Here is a 14,580-nt window from a genome sequence, read left to right on the forward strand (position 1 = left end):
AAAGATTTCGCATTCCTTTCAGCAAATCCAAATCCGGATTTGTTTATCTATCGAATCATTTTTGAAAAAAGATTCATAGGATTTGAAATCCTTAAATCTAAATCCACAGGCGTTCCTTTCACAGGGGATTTGAAATTAATCACCTTTAACAGCGGTTTTTCCAGCGGGAGCATATAGACCCTTTCGGCAAAACGGTGCATGATGTGTAATCAAGATAATGTGCATGATGAATCTATAGACATGGAAGTGAGAGTGACCTATCAAAGTTTTTTCCTGAGCTGGTTTACGAACAAAGACTAACCGTTTGTCATAAAGTTTTCTCGATCAAATCAAGGTAAGTGTTTAATTCTATGCTTATTTACCAGTATGAGTTGAATAGAAGCTATTCGAGTCCGTGAAATGAATTGAAGAAGATTTATCATGAACATGCCGAAATGCGGACAGTCAAGTAATTGAAGCTTCGTTGTTCGAGTCAAAACATTTCTTTTCGAGTCAATTTTATCACTTTTCGAGTTATCTTTTTTTCTCTCAGATGGAAGATATGGCTTTCGAAGATTTTCCGGAGTAGACCGTTGGTCAACTTCAGTTTTATTTCAGGACGAGGAGAGGAAAATCGACAACAGAAAATAAGAAATATCTCGTTGCACGCGCTCTCGTCGTTTTCGAGTCAAACGACCCGATTGTTGATTGCTCAAAGGATATTTCCAATCGGCTCGAAAGAGGGTATAACAGAATTCAGAGTAAGTGTGGTATTGAAAATCCACGAAATCTAGATGTAAGCGATCTGGCCGCTTTTGGCACAAATATTCCTCTATATTCTCCGAAACAAAGGCCTTTGACACCGATAAGGCACGCAAAGCCTACTCTTATTTTAAGAGATAGCATGTGCACCAAGTTCTAACTTAATCACCGAAGGATTCGGATGATCTTGTTGTGGTGAAATCGTCTGTTGCGCTATGAATGAGAATTAACGAAAAACCAAGGGGTTTTGGGTTTTAATTTCAAAATCCACAGGCAATTGCTTGACTGCCCGATCTTTGTTGTTTCCTGTTGTCGACTTTCCTCTTCTCATCCTGAAATAAAACTGGAGTTGGCGAACGCTCCACTCCAGAAAGTCTTCGAAAGCCATATCTTTCATCTGAGAGAAAAACGATAACTCGAAAAGTGATAAAATCGACTGTAGAAGAAGTGTTTTGACTCGAACAACGAAGCGTCAATTGCTTGACTACCCGCATTTTCATGATACATTTTCTCCATTTCACGGACTCGAATAGCTTCTACACAACTCATACTGGTATATAAGCATAGAATCAAACACTCAGCATTATTTAATCAAGAAAACTTTATGACAAACGCTAAATTTTCGTTTACAAACCATCACAATAAAACTTTGATAAGTCACTCTCACTCCGAAGTGTGTAAATTCATCATGTACTTTTTCCTGATTACACAGCATGCACCTTTTTGCCGAAAGGGTCCAGTACGTGAAAACCTTCTTTCGCGCCTTCACATGCATTTGTGTTTACTCTAGGAAAACGTCTCATTTCTTCATATTTTTCGTTCTCCTCTCTCGCCTTTTGACCACTGGGAAAGTTGTTAAATCCATGGCAAAAATTAACTGCAATTGCTTTACAAACTCGCTTGTAAACACGATACGCACTTGATCTTGTTGGTCGGCAAATCTCACGGTCTGCCACAGGTTAGCGTAAGGGTTAGGGTTTGGTTTAGGCTTCTTCCTCTGAGGTTGTGCGATTAACTCCAAGACGATATTCTCACTGTTTGAATTGACGATGAAATCACCCTTCCAAAGTTTCATCGCAGTCTTCGTCAAAAAGGAGAAAAAAACACATCAGGTGTTTTGACGCAGCTATCTCGAACGCATTTGCAAGGTTGCCAAAGTTACAAAACTTTTTTCGGATTTTGCTTTCCTTTCGACTGTGAAATCTGCTGAATCTTTGATCAAAAATCCGTTTTTGGACTCGCCGAAAGGAACACACCCAAAGTTTGTTGTTGTTGTTGTTGTTGTTGTCATCATCATGTGTTTATTTCTCTTTATTGTTGTTAGTTACCTGTCTGTCCCTCAGAAGCATTTGATATCACAGCAACTGAGAACAAGGTAATCAGAAGGAAAAACGCTGTTTTCGGAACATCCATGTTTCTGCAAAACAAGACAACACTGTGAGTTATAAACTTTTCAGTCTCACACGTAAACTTTTGAGCAAAGTGCAAATACTGAATTCTTTAAGGCTCCTTTAATTGCAGTTTACTTCAATTTCTCTTTCAAAGCAAGGCGAAGCGCGAATTCTTCAGTCGAAGTTTACTTTCCACGCATACACGTATAAGATTGCAACTAATTACCCAAAAAAATAATTATAGCACTTGGCCACGTTTTGCAAAAGAGATTAAAATTGAACTCGAACGGACTTTTGCATCAATTTGCTAATTTACTCAATGTGAGTGGTCTATGAAAAATCACGTGTTAATTTATCAACCAATCAGAAGCTAAACTAAAAGAAAGTTGAACTGCTCCGGCTTCTCGTGTTCCTCGTTTACGCGTTGGTTACATTTAGGGCCTGTTCAAACTTATCAATTCTAAGAGTGCCATTTTTCGTTTTCAATTATCCGGTCACGGGTTAGGGAAATGTTGTATGGTTCCGTTGCCTACATCAATTCATCTCTTTCTAGCTCGTCCTCTAGCTTTATAACTACTGAATTTTGCGTTGCAAGCACGGTGGGATGGGTGGTGTGAGGCTGCCCAACTACTTGATCATTCTTTGTTGATGAGTGTGTTAGTAGATGTCCTTAGTTCCTAGTTTTTCTCTATGCTAAGTTGGGAATATTATCGCTTTCAGGAACTTTTACTCTTATCGATAATGGTTTTCGAAATGTGTCGTGGCACCTGGTTACACAAAAACACGTCATCTGTATTCAAGAAAACCTGTTTTGTCGGCGTTATTTGTCAACGTTTTGGTGTAAACGGTAGGCAGAAACCATAGGCTCCGAGTCCCATTGGATCACTTAATTGCCAGATTAGTTTCCTTCTTGTTGATCCTAAATAGAATTTTGTTATTGTTGTTGTTTTCTTTGTGGGGGGGGGGAGGGAGGGGTAACGGACGGGGGCTACAACAATACTCTAATAATTCAAATGACAAATGATCCCACCCAACCTTCAATAAAAAAAAGACTCTCTGAATCATCCTATTCAACGTTCAATCAAAATCCGTCCAAATGTTCCCAGTGAAGCTTTAAATCAATTGAACTCATTCATCACCTGATCCAACCTTCAGTCATAAACGCTCAAAATGATCCTGCACAACGTTCAATAAAATTCTAAACGGACACTCCTGGCATTCAACAAAAAAAGCTCCAAATGATCGCATCTAAACTTCAATACGAAACGGTTCAAATGATCCTATTAATTAATGCAATTTCAATAACAAAAAGATTTTTCATTGGACGAATGGGCACGCAAAGACATTTGCAGAGTCGGGCTCTTTGGGCTATGAGTAAGCGGCAGCACGTAATTATTATTTGACAATTATTCGCCTCAGGCTCAGTGATTATCGGCGAATATTCACCGAGACGAAGTCTCGGTGAATATTCGCCGATAATCACTGAGCCTGAGGCGAATAATTGTTTTAGTATAAATACACAGGTGATTATTTCAAAAAAGAGGGAAAAAAAAAACATTTCAACGCGAAATAATCTTCACTTACAGTGGCAAAACGACTACTGGCAGCCATTTTGTCCGTCGAGGTGATTATCGGCTGATAATCCGAGATAGCGAGCCAATGAGATCGCGCGATTTTGTATAATCACCTGTGTATTTATACTAATTACAATTAAGAACTGGAAAAAGTTATCATTTACACTGCTCTGCCTCACCAGTCGGAAAATTTCGAGCAGAGTTCCTCAAAATAAATGGTCAATGAAAAATGTTTATCTTTTGGTTTAGGAAGTGAATCCAAAACCTCATGGGCCAAGCCTTTTGGTCTTTCAGTCAGAAGTCATACATTTATGGTGGATATGCTGTCTCTTTTCACGAAAATTCGTCAGTTATTTTCGTTTTCAATCTACATTCTGATGACCTATTAGGAATTATACGATTAGCGCGGAGAAGGTTGTCCCTTTTCGCTTACTTTTGCAACCCTCCAAGAGTGCGCTTTGGTTATCGAGGTGCTATAAATTGAGACCAGAGACGGTTTCCTTTTCTTATTTGTCTTGTCTTCAATGTTATTACTTCCTTTAAACCTAAGGTCAAGTATATATGAGAAAAAAAGCACTTTAATCTGAACACGGGTCTGGCTTGGCTAATCTGGGAGCGCTTCGCTGCTGAAGCTGAATATATTTCAGTACCATCAATGAGAGGGGCTTGAACCAACTGGTTCCTGGGGGCACTTTATCATGTTTTTTCAACCTCCATTTATCTAAATGTTACAAAAACAATAAATTACGACTAACTTTTACTTTATCCGTAGCATAACTCTCACAATTATTTCACGAAAACTCTTTTCCGTGAAAAGGAGATCGTGACACTGTCATCAAAGTGAAAGTGGATAAGGGCATCAGGATGATATGAAGGTGAGAATTTTAACTTTAAAAAACTCTCTATTTCTTTAATTTTGAAGGGCTTTTGAATAAACTGCGAACCATTCCTTTCTAGCTATGTTTGTGTTTCCATGTGTCATAAACTCATATTTATCAATGAATTGATTTACTTAGTAATAAAAATCAGCGATAGGGAGGTCATTTTCAAGTTCTGAATAAAATATTAAAATCAGCATACATTATCATATCACAGTATAAAAACGGATGAGAAATGTCAAAATGTGATAAAAAGTGGAATAGGAACTTATAAACAATGAAAAACCTAAAACAGTGAAATCATTGAAAAATCGATTGAGCTTAAAAGAATTGAATAAACGAATAACTTCACGCTTAAGAGCTGTCTAAACCTTAGTTAATAGAGGGGAATGGTTATGAAACCCGACTAATTTCTTTGTTGTAGGTTTTTGTTCTCTTTTTTGGGTTTGACAGTGCACAAAACACAATAGTTGTTTACTTCGTACTGAGGAACTAGCCAATAGAAACGTGTTGGTTACGTAATTCATGCATAGTGTATGAGCGCAAAACGAAAGATTGTGCACGGTCGTGGACTCACCAACCTAAATCTTGGCATCTTTGTTTGCTCCTTTGATGTTTGCCGAGCTTCCAAACCAGTCCCCTTTATTAACTATGTCTAAACAAATAACTTCGCGCGGATCGAGTCGCACTGTTTATTTTGTGTTGGTTTCACTCCTTAATAAAAAAGTATTTGAAAAATAAGACAATCGAGTTTGCTCTGGCACTTTCTTAGAATGGTAAAACTTCGCATGATGTTGTTCGGTTTCATTATCTTGTTAGCAGGTGGACAATCTGTCTGCACGTGCTCGAGCGATTGAAGATCGAACACAGTATGACGCCAGTTTGTTTTGCTGGGCTTGTTGTGCGATTACAGAGCTTAAGCACACGTGTTTTTTAGACGCGGACGGCAGCCGGAAGAGGACATTTCGCGTGGCAGGACAGTCGTTTCTCCCAGATTTTCACACTAATCATCTCTAATGGAGAAAAGATACTTAGCAATGTAAATGTGGTTGTGTGAAGACAAGTTAAAAGGGAAAACAGCTCACATCCGGTTGCCCGTGCTGAAGCTCCGAGTGGATGCGTGCTTGCGCATAACGAGTCTCCTTGATCGTCCCGTTAGCAAATAAGCGAATAATCGTGTGATCTTCGGAAAAAATGAAAAGGAATGGCGCGAGTATAAGGGATGTTCTGAAGAGAAGAAAAGGAATGGTACTAAACTGGAGTTTCATGATGGAGTGCAGAGCTACGTCCCGGGAGAGAAGTGTTTACACATCAGCTTTTTACCGACGTATTTATGGTAAAAAGTAAGGTTAGGAGAACCGGGAGTGATGGACTTGCTTTAATAGAGTACCATATACCATAGTTCGAATTTTGCAAATATGGTCTAGCGCTTTTGATTTGGGTTATGCATCGTTATCACTTCACTGTTCTTCGTTTCAGGACATCGACAATTCATGAATTACTTTGTTTATTTGTGAAACTGAAAAAAAGTTTCTTAAATTAATAATTCTGTTTTTCGTGAAACGTACGAAAGATTTTCCGGAAGAGCCGAAAAATAATGACTGATAATGACTGATAATGACGTTAACTTAGTGTTTTTGCTGCGAGATCGCTCCGTCATTAACGCTTTAGTTCTGGGGTTTGATTCACAGCCAAAGTGATAATAGTGAGGAAGCTTTTACGGTCAATCAGACGTTGGTGAACTGACCCGAGACGTTTGGGAACTGACCGTTGGCGAAACGACTCGTTGGTGAGCAGAAGCGGGCACGTTGCATCACGTTGCACATGTTTCCAACATAATTAATTTCGAGAGTTCCACTGAGAAAACTAATGAGACTTTATAACAAGACGAAGTTTGTTAAGCAAAATGTAAGCTCCGTTACTGTCTACAGCTGCTGCTGCTGCTCGTGCATAAGAGTTTCTCAATAGATCTGTATGCATTTAATCGAAGATCGTCCTACAAATGTTTCAGGTAACCTGAGCCGTATTAAATCACAGGCAGCTGTCAAAATTGAGTCAAACATTCATATGTGTGATATCGGTGTCTGTCTTTTTCGAATCAGAACTTCTAAGCACAAGAAATAACTAGTTTTGTGTTTGTTACATTGTGTGTTATTCAAATTATAGTAAGCTCAGCATAAACAACAAAGTACCGAGGTTTTCAGTCTGGTTCTGTTGATATCGATGCCCGGTGATGTAGCATTAAAACCAGGTCCCTCAAGAAGGTGCTGTGAAATGAGTTCTTGGACATCATTATTACTATGAAGATTAGCTCAACACGGAATGAGACCGTTATTTTGATGTTGGTGGGATTTGGGGATATGCTGAAACTCAAAACCTTAACCAGCTACATGTATCTAGCTCTAGCTCCCTGAAACTAACACCATGTAAACTAAATAATTTTCACTGAGACGGAAGGTGCTCCATACAATAATGCCAACAAACTTACAAACAAAAAGGGCAAGCTACCGTAAACTTTGGGTGTGAACATTTATTTTCATAATTGAAATGGAGCTGAAATCACATTTAAAACAAGAACGCCCTACAGAGTTGCATGCACGCAGAAGAGAGTACATTGAGAGGTAAACACATAGGTTGGAGTCAAAACTAACGCGGTTAATGTTTGTCCTGTGTGAAAGTGTGTTTAAAGAGCCCTTCGAATTCTGCAACTTTCGCAAATAACTATACAGATTAAGTTACTGACTCCTTGAAAAGTGCCGTACCAAAACAACTTTATAAATTATGGTTTTTCTCTTATTGTTTAAAATTACTTTGTTGTGACTTTTGCCACAAACAGCCTAACCGTCTCTCGATCTTTTGACACCGTCTACACGTAAGACAAGGAAGATAAACAACACGAAGTTGAAACTTTTCGCAACGAAGACCACCATTATTTTAATTGGTTGCTGCTTATGGCGGGCCAGCGGATACGCTCATGAAAGAACTCTCAAAGTAGCGCACGTGCAGACAGAATGCCTCTCTGCTTACCCAGGGTCCGCATTTCTTTTGGTCAGCACCAAGAACACGGACCCTGGCCACTTCCAAGGCAGGAAGTCCGCAAATCATGGCCTTCCGGATCGTCTACGCACGGTCAGAAATTTGAAACAACAGTGGTTGTCAACGGTTACAAAAGTGGACCTTCACTACAACTGTGCATAAATTGGAAGTGGCCAGAGTCCGTGTTTTTAGTGCTGACCAAAAGAAAAGGGGACTCTGGGGACGACATTGTGTGTTCACCAACCGCTGATCCGTTGTCTTCTTAAATGCGTTGATGTAAGTGTCGGCACGTGTATCCGACATAACTTGCATCACACAGACCACACTGGAAATGATATCCAACACATTGTCTTTCCTTCACTCTAGATCTGATTTCGTCTTTGGTCTTCCGACTTGTATTCTGGAAAGGGCTGATATCAAAAAATGATGACCTCGTAGTTCTAAGTCGAAACCGTGTTCTGTCACAAAATGCTGATCGCAGATTTTTATTACTAAATCAATATCAAAGAACTACTTATTAAGATAATTGATTTTCAAGAGGAGGTAGTTGCTATTGTGTACACTTTTTCTTGAAAGGAATTGGTTGCGCGATCATTGCTTTTATCTATCGTTTCGTTTCTATCGTAACAACGTTTTTCACGCGAAGAACTGTCACTTTGTTACGTTACCTTTTACAATGGCAGTAAGTCAAAATGTGTTATTTCATTTCATTAATTACGTAACTTCTTTTCTTAAACTGGAGCTCTCTTTGTATTTGTAGGCGATAAATTTTCAGTTTAAAAGCGTGCTCATAAAAAAAGAACACCTTGTATTCTAATTACTATGCCAAATATGCTCGACTATTTTACTTTTCTGCACTTACATAAAATTAAGTAACCTCGTTCCAAGGACCTTTCGCTTCGCTTTGGGAACGAGTATTCTATTGATAGTTGCAACTTGCAATTGGTCCAATAGTAGGCTCTTGCACAATTAACATTGGCGTTTGGCTTCCTAACACCGTGTGTTGTTTAACATGTGCTTAGCTAATGGACCTGTTTGCAAAATTTTCAATATTCTTCAAATGCATTTTCGGCCGTGTTTTTTAGGCCTCACAGAGATATTACTCATCAGAGAAATATCAAATCACCTTTTTTACTGACACAGATTTAATTAATTAAATTAAGGGTGGAACATTTTTGCACTATCACAGATCACGAAAAAGTGGTATAGCTTCCTTAAAAGAACTCCAGCAACAGAGAGGGCAAAGAAAGATAATACAGTCTGTCAAATTCTTACTGCGAAACTCAGAGATCCGTGAACACTGGTATGATTATTTATGGTATCCTATTGTGGGTTTTACTTTGATTGATCACTATACATACAATTAACATTCCAGAAATATTCACGGTTATTTTTGACTTCACGGTTTTCGAGTTTCACAGTGATCAAGCATGGCACGAATTTCAATGAAGTGTTGTATAAAACCAAAAACGAAAGCAGTTATTCCGAGAAATTGAAAAACGAATACCATTCATTTTGAGTTGACGTATCTTCCCTTCTGCCAAAAATGATGTCAACACATGTCATGCCAAAAATGTGAAACAATCCGATTTTGTCACACAGGACTGAAAATCAGGAAAGCATCCGTTTTTATACTAGAGACGTTAGTGGCCTTTATTTTTTGAAAACCACAATTTTTAAGCCTGATTTTTAAGCCAGTTCTTAAGCCAATATCATTGACTTCTCACTCATACCTCATTCAAAACTGACGTTTTCAAGAAATTCAATTAGAAATAACTTAAAAGTGAAAGTGTTAATAACGATCTTCGAAATACCTTACTGAAATTTGAACAATTAAATGAATTCTTCTAGTCCTTTATTTGTTGCATCAAAGATCCCATTGTTTTACCTATTCCAGATTAGTTAGGTAAACAGCTGGGCAGATAAGCTCTTTGCGCTTGACGTATGGGTCTCTTTATGTATGTACGGTACGTTCTTCTCCAAAGGGTTTTGGCACCCTATGCCACTAAGATAATAGGAGGACGTGGCCACTGACTGTAAAACCGCATCTGACAACACCTTTTCGCCTTTGTTTAGCCTGCGCATTCGAACAGTCGAGCAGTCGAGCTGTCGAGCGTCCTCTTCATGTACCTCGAACCACTGGGAGGCTGCTCGCAGGCTAGTCTTTGTAGGATAAAACTGTCAATAAACGTTTTCCAATTGTTGCAAAAAGAAAACAGGTTTTTTTTTTCCTTTCTTCCACTCTTTTTGCATTGGAAGTCGATATTGTTGACACAACCGAGTCACCTCTTTACTGACACCCATTGAATTAATTAAATTAAGTGTGGAGCATTCCTTCACTTTGACAGATCACTAAAAAGTGGTATAGCTTCCTTAAAAGAACTCCAGCAACAGAAAGGGCAAAAAAAAGGTAATACAGTCTGTCAAACTCGGAGATCCGTGAACACTGGTATGATTATTTATGGTATCCTACTGTGAGATTTACTTTGATTGATCACTATACATACAATTAACATTGCAGACGTATTGTTATGTTTGGACTTCACGGTTTTTCGAGTTTCACAGTGATCATGCATGACACGAATTTCAATGAAGTGTTGTATAAAATCCAAAACGAAAGCAGTTATTCCGAGAAATTGAAAAACGAATACTGTTCCTTATCTTGCCATCTGCCAAAAATGATGTCAACGCATGTCATGCCAAAACTGTGTAACAATCCGATTTTTTGTGACTGTCAGAGAGGACGGAAAATCAGGAAAAACATCCGAATCATTGTCCGTTTTTATACTAGAGACGCATTATCCGTCTGAACGAACTTGGGCAAGACCTCCCCAGTAACATGACCTAGAATGGATCTATTCTAACTAACGAACGACGGAGATAATTAGAGAGTCGGAATTTGGAAGAGATGAAATAACATAAAAGGCCAAAAAGTACAGAGATTCCACTTCAAATCTTCAACAAACATGAATTTCGTAGGAAACAATAAACAACCGCATTATACATTAATAATCTTAGCAATAAATAGGGAGTTGGCAGAAACACCATGGGACTGATTAGGAGAATTGTAAAACTTATGACCTTGACAAAAAGCGCGGAGAATTGTTTAGTATTAGTTTTGCAGTTAAGTAATTGGAAGGTCTTACAATTTCTTGTATAGTAGAAATGTATTTGAATTTTTCAGTAAAACAATTTTGTTTGTTAACAGTGAACGGGAAGGGTCGAGATTTGATAGGAGTACGTAACTATGTGCGCAATTGCAGTTAAAACCCGGTGTCAGCTTGAATCCCTTTTTACACGTTAAATTGGTGATCCTCATTTTAAGTAGGTTAAGTATGCACTCAGATGAATTGAGGAAACTCTTTTGGAGCCTAAATTGTCAGCTGCGGTTTCACAGTTAGTGGCCACTTCTTCCCGTATTACGATAACACAACGATTGCTCTTTCACAAATATAACTTTTTAAAGACTAAAATCACTGAGAATAAAATTTGTTCCACTAAAAGTGCAGACAGAAAAGTAAAAAATAGAAAAAAAATATAGGTTTTCTGCTGAATACCCAGCCACTTATTAGCATAATAATAATAATAACATCTATTGTATCCTGTCTCGTTCTGAAAGTCGCCTTTAGTAATGAAGTCGGTACGAAGGTTCTATTTTTTTAGATGTGCGCGCGGAGCCAGGAGATGCGATTCATTCACTTTCTGTTCCTTTGATTGGATCAAGAATTGGACCAAGAATTGTTTGTTGGATTTTTTTTATGATCACTAAGGAAAAAGTGTGCGATAAACCGTAGTACTAACCTTTACTAAGAACCTACCTATCTCCTTTGCTCCGGGATTTTCAATGGGTGCTTTGTTTTTGAACGAATGAACTACGGTATTAATAGCGCTTGTCGACTTCCTCTCAAGAGTCTTTAAACCATGATATGGGCGGAACATTCTTTTACTTTGACAGATCACGTGTTTCCCCGTTAAGAGCTTTTGTACTGCTCTACCCTCTCGATAATTCTCGACGAATTGAAAGTACGTTTTATAAACGATTTATCCGAGCGATAAATAATATCACAAACAGCGGGATCAATAATCAGAATTCGAAGTACCTCCAGCAACTTGTTTTAGCGCAAAAGTAGAAATTTGTTTAGTACTTACTATTTACTAAAATTTAAACAATTTTCTTATAAATGAATTCTTCTAGTGATTTATTTGTTGCATCAAAGATCGAATTGTTTTACCTATTCCAGATTAGTTAGGTAAACAGCTGGGCAGATAAGCTCTTTGTGCTTGACGCGTGGGTCTCTCTATGTGTGTACGGTATGTTTTTTCGACCGGGTTTTGGCACCCTATACCTCTTAGGCAATAGAAAGACGTGGCCACTGACTGTAAAACCGCATCTGACAACACCTTTTTGCCTTTGTTTAGCCTGCGCATTCGAACAGTCGAGCAGTCAAGCGTCCTCTTCATGTACCTCGAACCACTGGGAGGCAGCTTGCAGGCTGGTCTTTGTAGGATAAAACTGTCAATAAACGTTTTCCAATTGTTGCAAAAAGAAAACAGGTTTTTTTTTTTCCTTTCTTCCACTCTTTTTACATTGGAAGTCGATATTGTTGACACAACCGAGTCACCTCTTTACTGACACCCATTGAATTAATTAAATTGAGTGTGGAACATTCCTTCACTTTGACAGATCACTAAAAAGTGGTATAGCTTCCTTAAAAGAACTCCAGCAACAGAAAGGGCAAAAAAAAGGTAATACAGTCTGTCAAACTGTTACTGCGAATCTCGGAGATCCGTGAACACTGGTATGATTATTTATGGTATCCTATTGTGGGTTTTACTTTGATTGATCACTATACATACAATTAACATTGCAGACGTATTGTTATGTTTGGACTTCACGGTTTTTCGAGTTTCACAGTGATCATGCATGACACGAATTTCAATGAAGTGTTGTATAAAATCCAAAACGAAAGCAGTTATTCCGAGAAATTGAAAAACGAATACTGTTCCTTATCTTGCCTTCTGCCAAAAATGATGTCAACGCATGTCATGCCAAAACTGTGTAACAATCCGATTTTTCGTGACTGTCACAGAGGACGGAAAATCAGGAAAAACATCCGAATCATTGTCCGTTTTTATACTAGAGACGCATTATCCGTCTGAACGAACTTGGGCAAGACCTCCCCAGTAACATGACCTAGAATGGATCTATTCTAACTATCGAACGACGGAGATAATTAGAGAGTCGGAATTTGGAAGAGATGAAGTAGGATAAAAGGTCAAAAAGTACAGAGATTCCACTTCAAATCTTCAACAAACATGAATTTCGTAGGAAACAATAAACAACCGCATTATACATTAATAATCTTACTTATAAATAGGGAGTTGGCAGAAACACCATGGGACTGATTAGGAGAATTGTAAAACTTATGACCTTGACAAAAAGCGCGGAGAATTGTTTAGTATTAGTTCTGCAGTTAAGTAATTGGAAGGTCTTACAATTTCTTGTATAGTAGAAATGTATTTGAATTTTTCAGTAAAACAATTTTGTTTGTTAACAGTGAACGGGAAGGGTCGAGATTTGATAGGAGTACGTAACTATGTGCGCAATTGCAGTTAAAACCCGGTGTCAGCTTGAATCCCTTTTTACACGTTAAATTGGTGATCCTCATTTTAAGTAGGTTGAGTATGCACTCAGATGAATTGAGGAAACTCTTGTGGAGCCTAAATTGTCAGCTGCGGTTTCACAGTTAGTGGCCACTTCTTCCCGTATTACGATAACACAACGATTGCTCTTTCACAAATATAACTTTTTAAAGACTAAAATCACTGAGAATAAAATTTGTTCCACTAAAAGTGCAGACAGAAAAGTAAAAAATAGAAAAAAATATAGGTTTTCTGCTGAATACCCAGCCACTTATTAGCATAATAATAATAACATCTATTGTATCCTGTCTCGTTCTGAAAGTCGCCTTTAGTAATGAAGTCGGTACGAAGGTTCTATTTTTTTAGAAGTGCGCGCGGAGCCAGGAGATGCGATTCATTCACTTTCTGTTCCTTTGATTGGATCAAGAATTGGACCAAGAATTGTTTGTTGGATTTTTTTTATGATCACTAAGGAAAAAGTGTGCGATAAACCGTAGTACTAACCTTTACTAAGAACCTACCTATCTCCTTTGCTCCGGGATTTTCAATGGGTGCTTTGTTTTTGAACGAATGAACTACGGTATTAATAGCGCTTGTCGACTTCCTCTCAAGAGTCTTTAAACCATGATATGGGCGGAACATTCTTTTACTTTGACAGATCACGTGTTTCCCCGTTAAGAGCTTTTGTACTGCTCTACCCTCTCGATAATTCTCGACGAATTGAAAGTACGTTTTATAAACGATTTATCCGAGCGATAAATAATATCACAAACAGCGGGATCAATAATCAGAATTCGAAGTACCTCCAGCAACTTGTTTTAGCGCAAAAGTAGAAATTTGTTTAGTACTTACTATTTACAAAAATTTAAACAATTTTCTTATAAATGAATTCTTCTAGTGATTTATTTGTTGCATCAAAGATCGAATTGTTTTACCTATTCCAGATTAGTTAGGTAAACAGCAGTGGGTCTCTCTATGTGTGTACGGTATGTTTTTTCGACCGGGTTTTGGCACCGTATACCTCTTAAGGCAATAGGAAGACGTGGCCACTGACTGTAAACCGCATCTGACAACACCTTTTTGCCTTTGTTTAGCCTGCGCATTCGAACAGTCGAGCAGTCAAGCATCCTCTTCATGTACCTCGAACCACTGGGAGGCTGCTCGCAGGCTAGTCTTTGTAGGATAAAACTGTCAATAAACGTTTTCCAATTGTTGCAAAAAAAAAACAGGTTGTTTTTTTTTCCTTTCCTCCACTCTTTTTACATTGGAAGTCGATATTGTTGACACAACCGAGTCACCTCTTTACTGACACCCATT

The 14,580-nt window shown here is 38.2% G+C and overlaps 2 protein-coding genes across 8 annotated transcripts in view; one reads left to right on the top strand and one right to left on the bottom strand.

Moving 5' to 3' along the window:
- The window catches only part of LOC138033491 (uncharacterized), a 43,873-nt gene extending 30,019 nt beyond the window's left edge, over positions 1–13,854 (bottom strand). The window contains exons 1-2 of one of the 4 annotated variants that reach the window (XM_068881237.1): positions 13,785–13,854; positions 2,070–2,158 (exon numbers count right to left, since the gene is read on the bottom strand). In XM_068881237.1, the coding sequence (XP_068737338.1) occupies positions 2,070–2,154 (85 nt within the window). In that variant the 5' untranslated portion in view covers positions 2,155–2,158; positions 13,785–13,854. Of the gene's footprint in view, positions 1–2,069; positions 2,159–7,864; positions 7,985–11,421; positions 11,509–13,784 lie in introns of those variants that run through there. The other 3 variants (XM_068881236.1, XM_068881238.1, XM_068881235.1) reach the window with 3 other exon arrangements.
- Positions 2,064–14,580, top strand: part of LOC138033494 (loricrin-like) — a 37,188-nt gene continuing 24,671 nt past the window's right edge. Inside the window, exons 1-4 of one of the 4 annotated variants that reach the window (XM_068881240.1) lie at positions 2,064–2,178; positions 2,853–2,979; positions 4,479–4,581; positions 8,810–8,923. The gene's annotated coding sequence lies outside the window, so the exon portion shown is untranslated. Of the gene's footprint in view, positions 2,179–2,280; positions 2,980–4,245; positions 4,582–8,809; positions 8,924–14,580 lie in introns of those variants that run through there. The other 3 variants (XM_068881241.1, XM_068881242.1, XM_068881243.1) reach the window with 3 other exon arrangements.

Source organism: Montipora capricornis, chromosome 14 (genome assembly GCF_036669925.1).
Source record: "Montipora capricornis isolate CH-2021 chromosome 14, ASM3666992v2, whole genome shotgun sequence".
Classification (NCBI taxonomy): Eukaryota; Metazoa; Cnidaria; class Anthozoa; order Scleractinia; family Acroporidae; genus Montipora; species Montipora capricornis.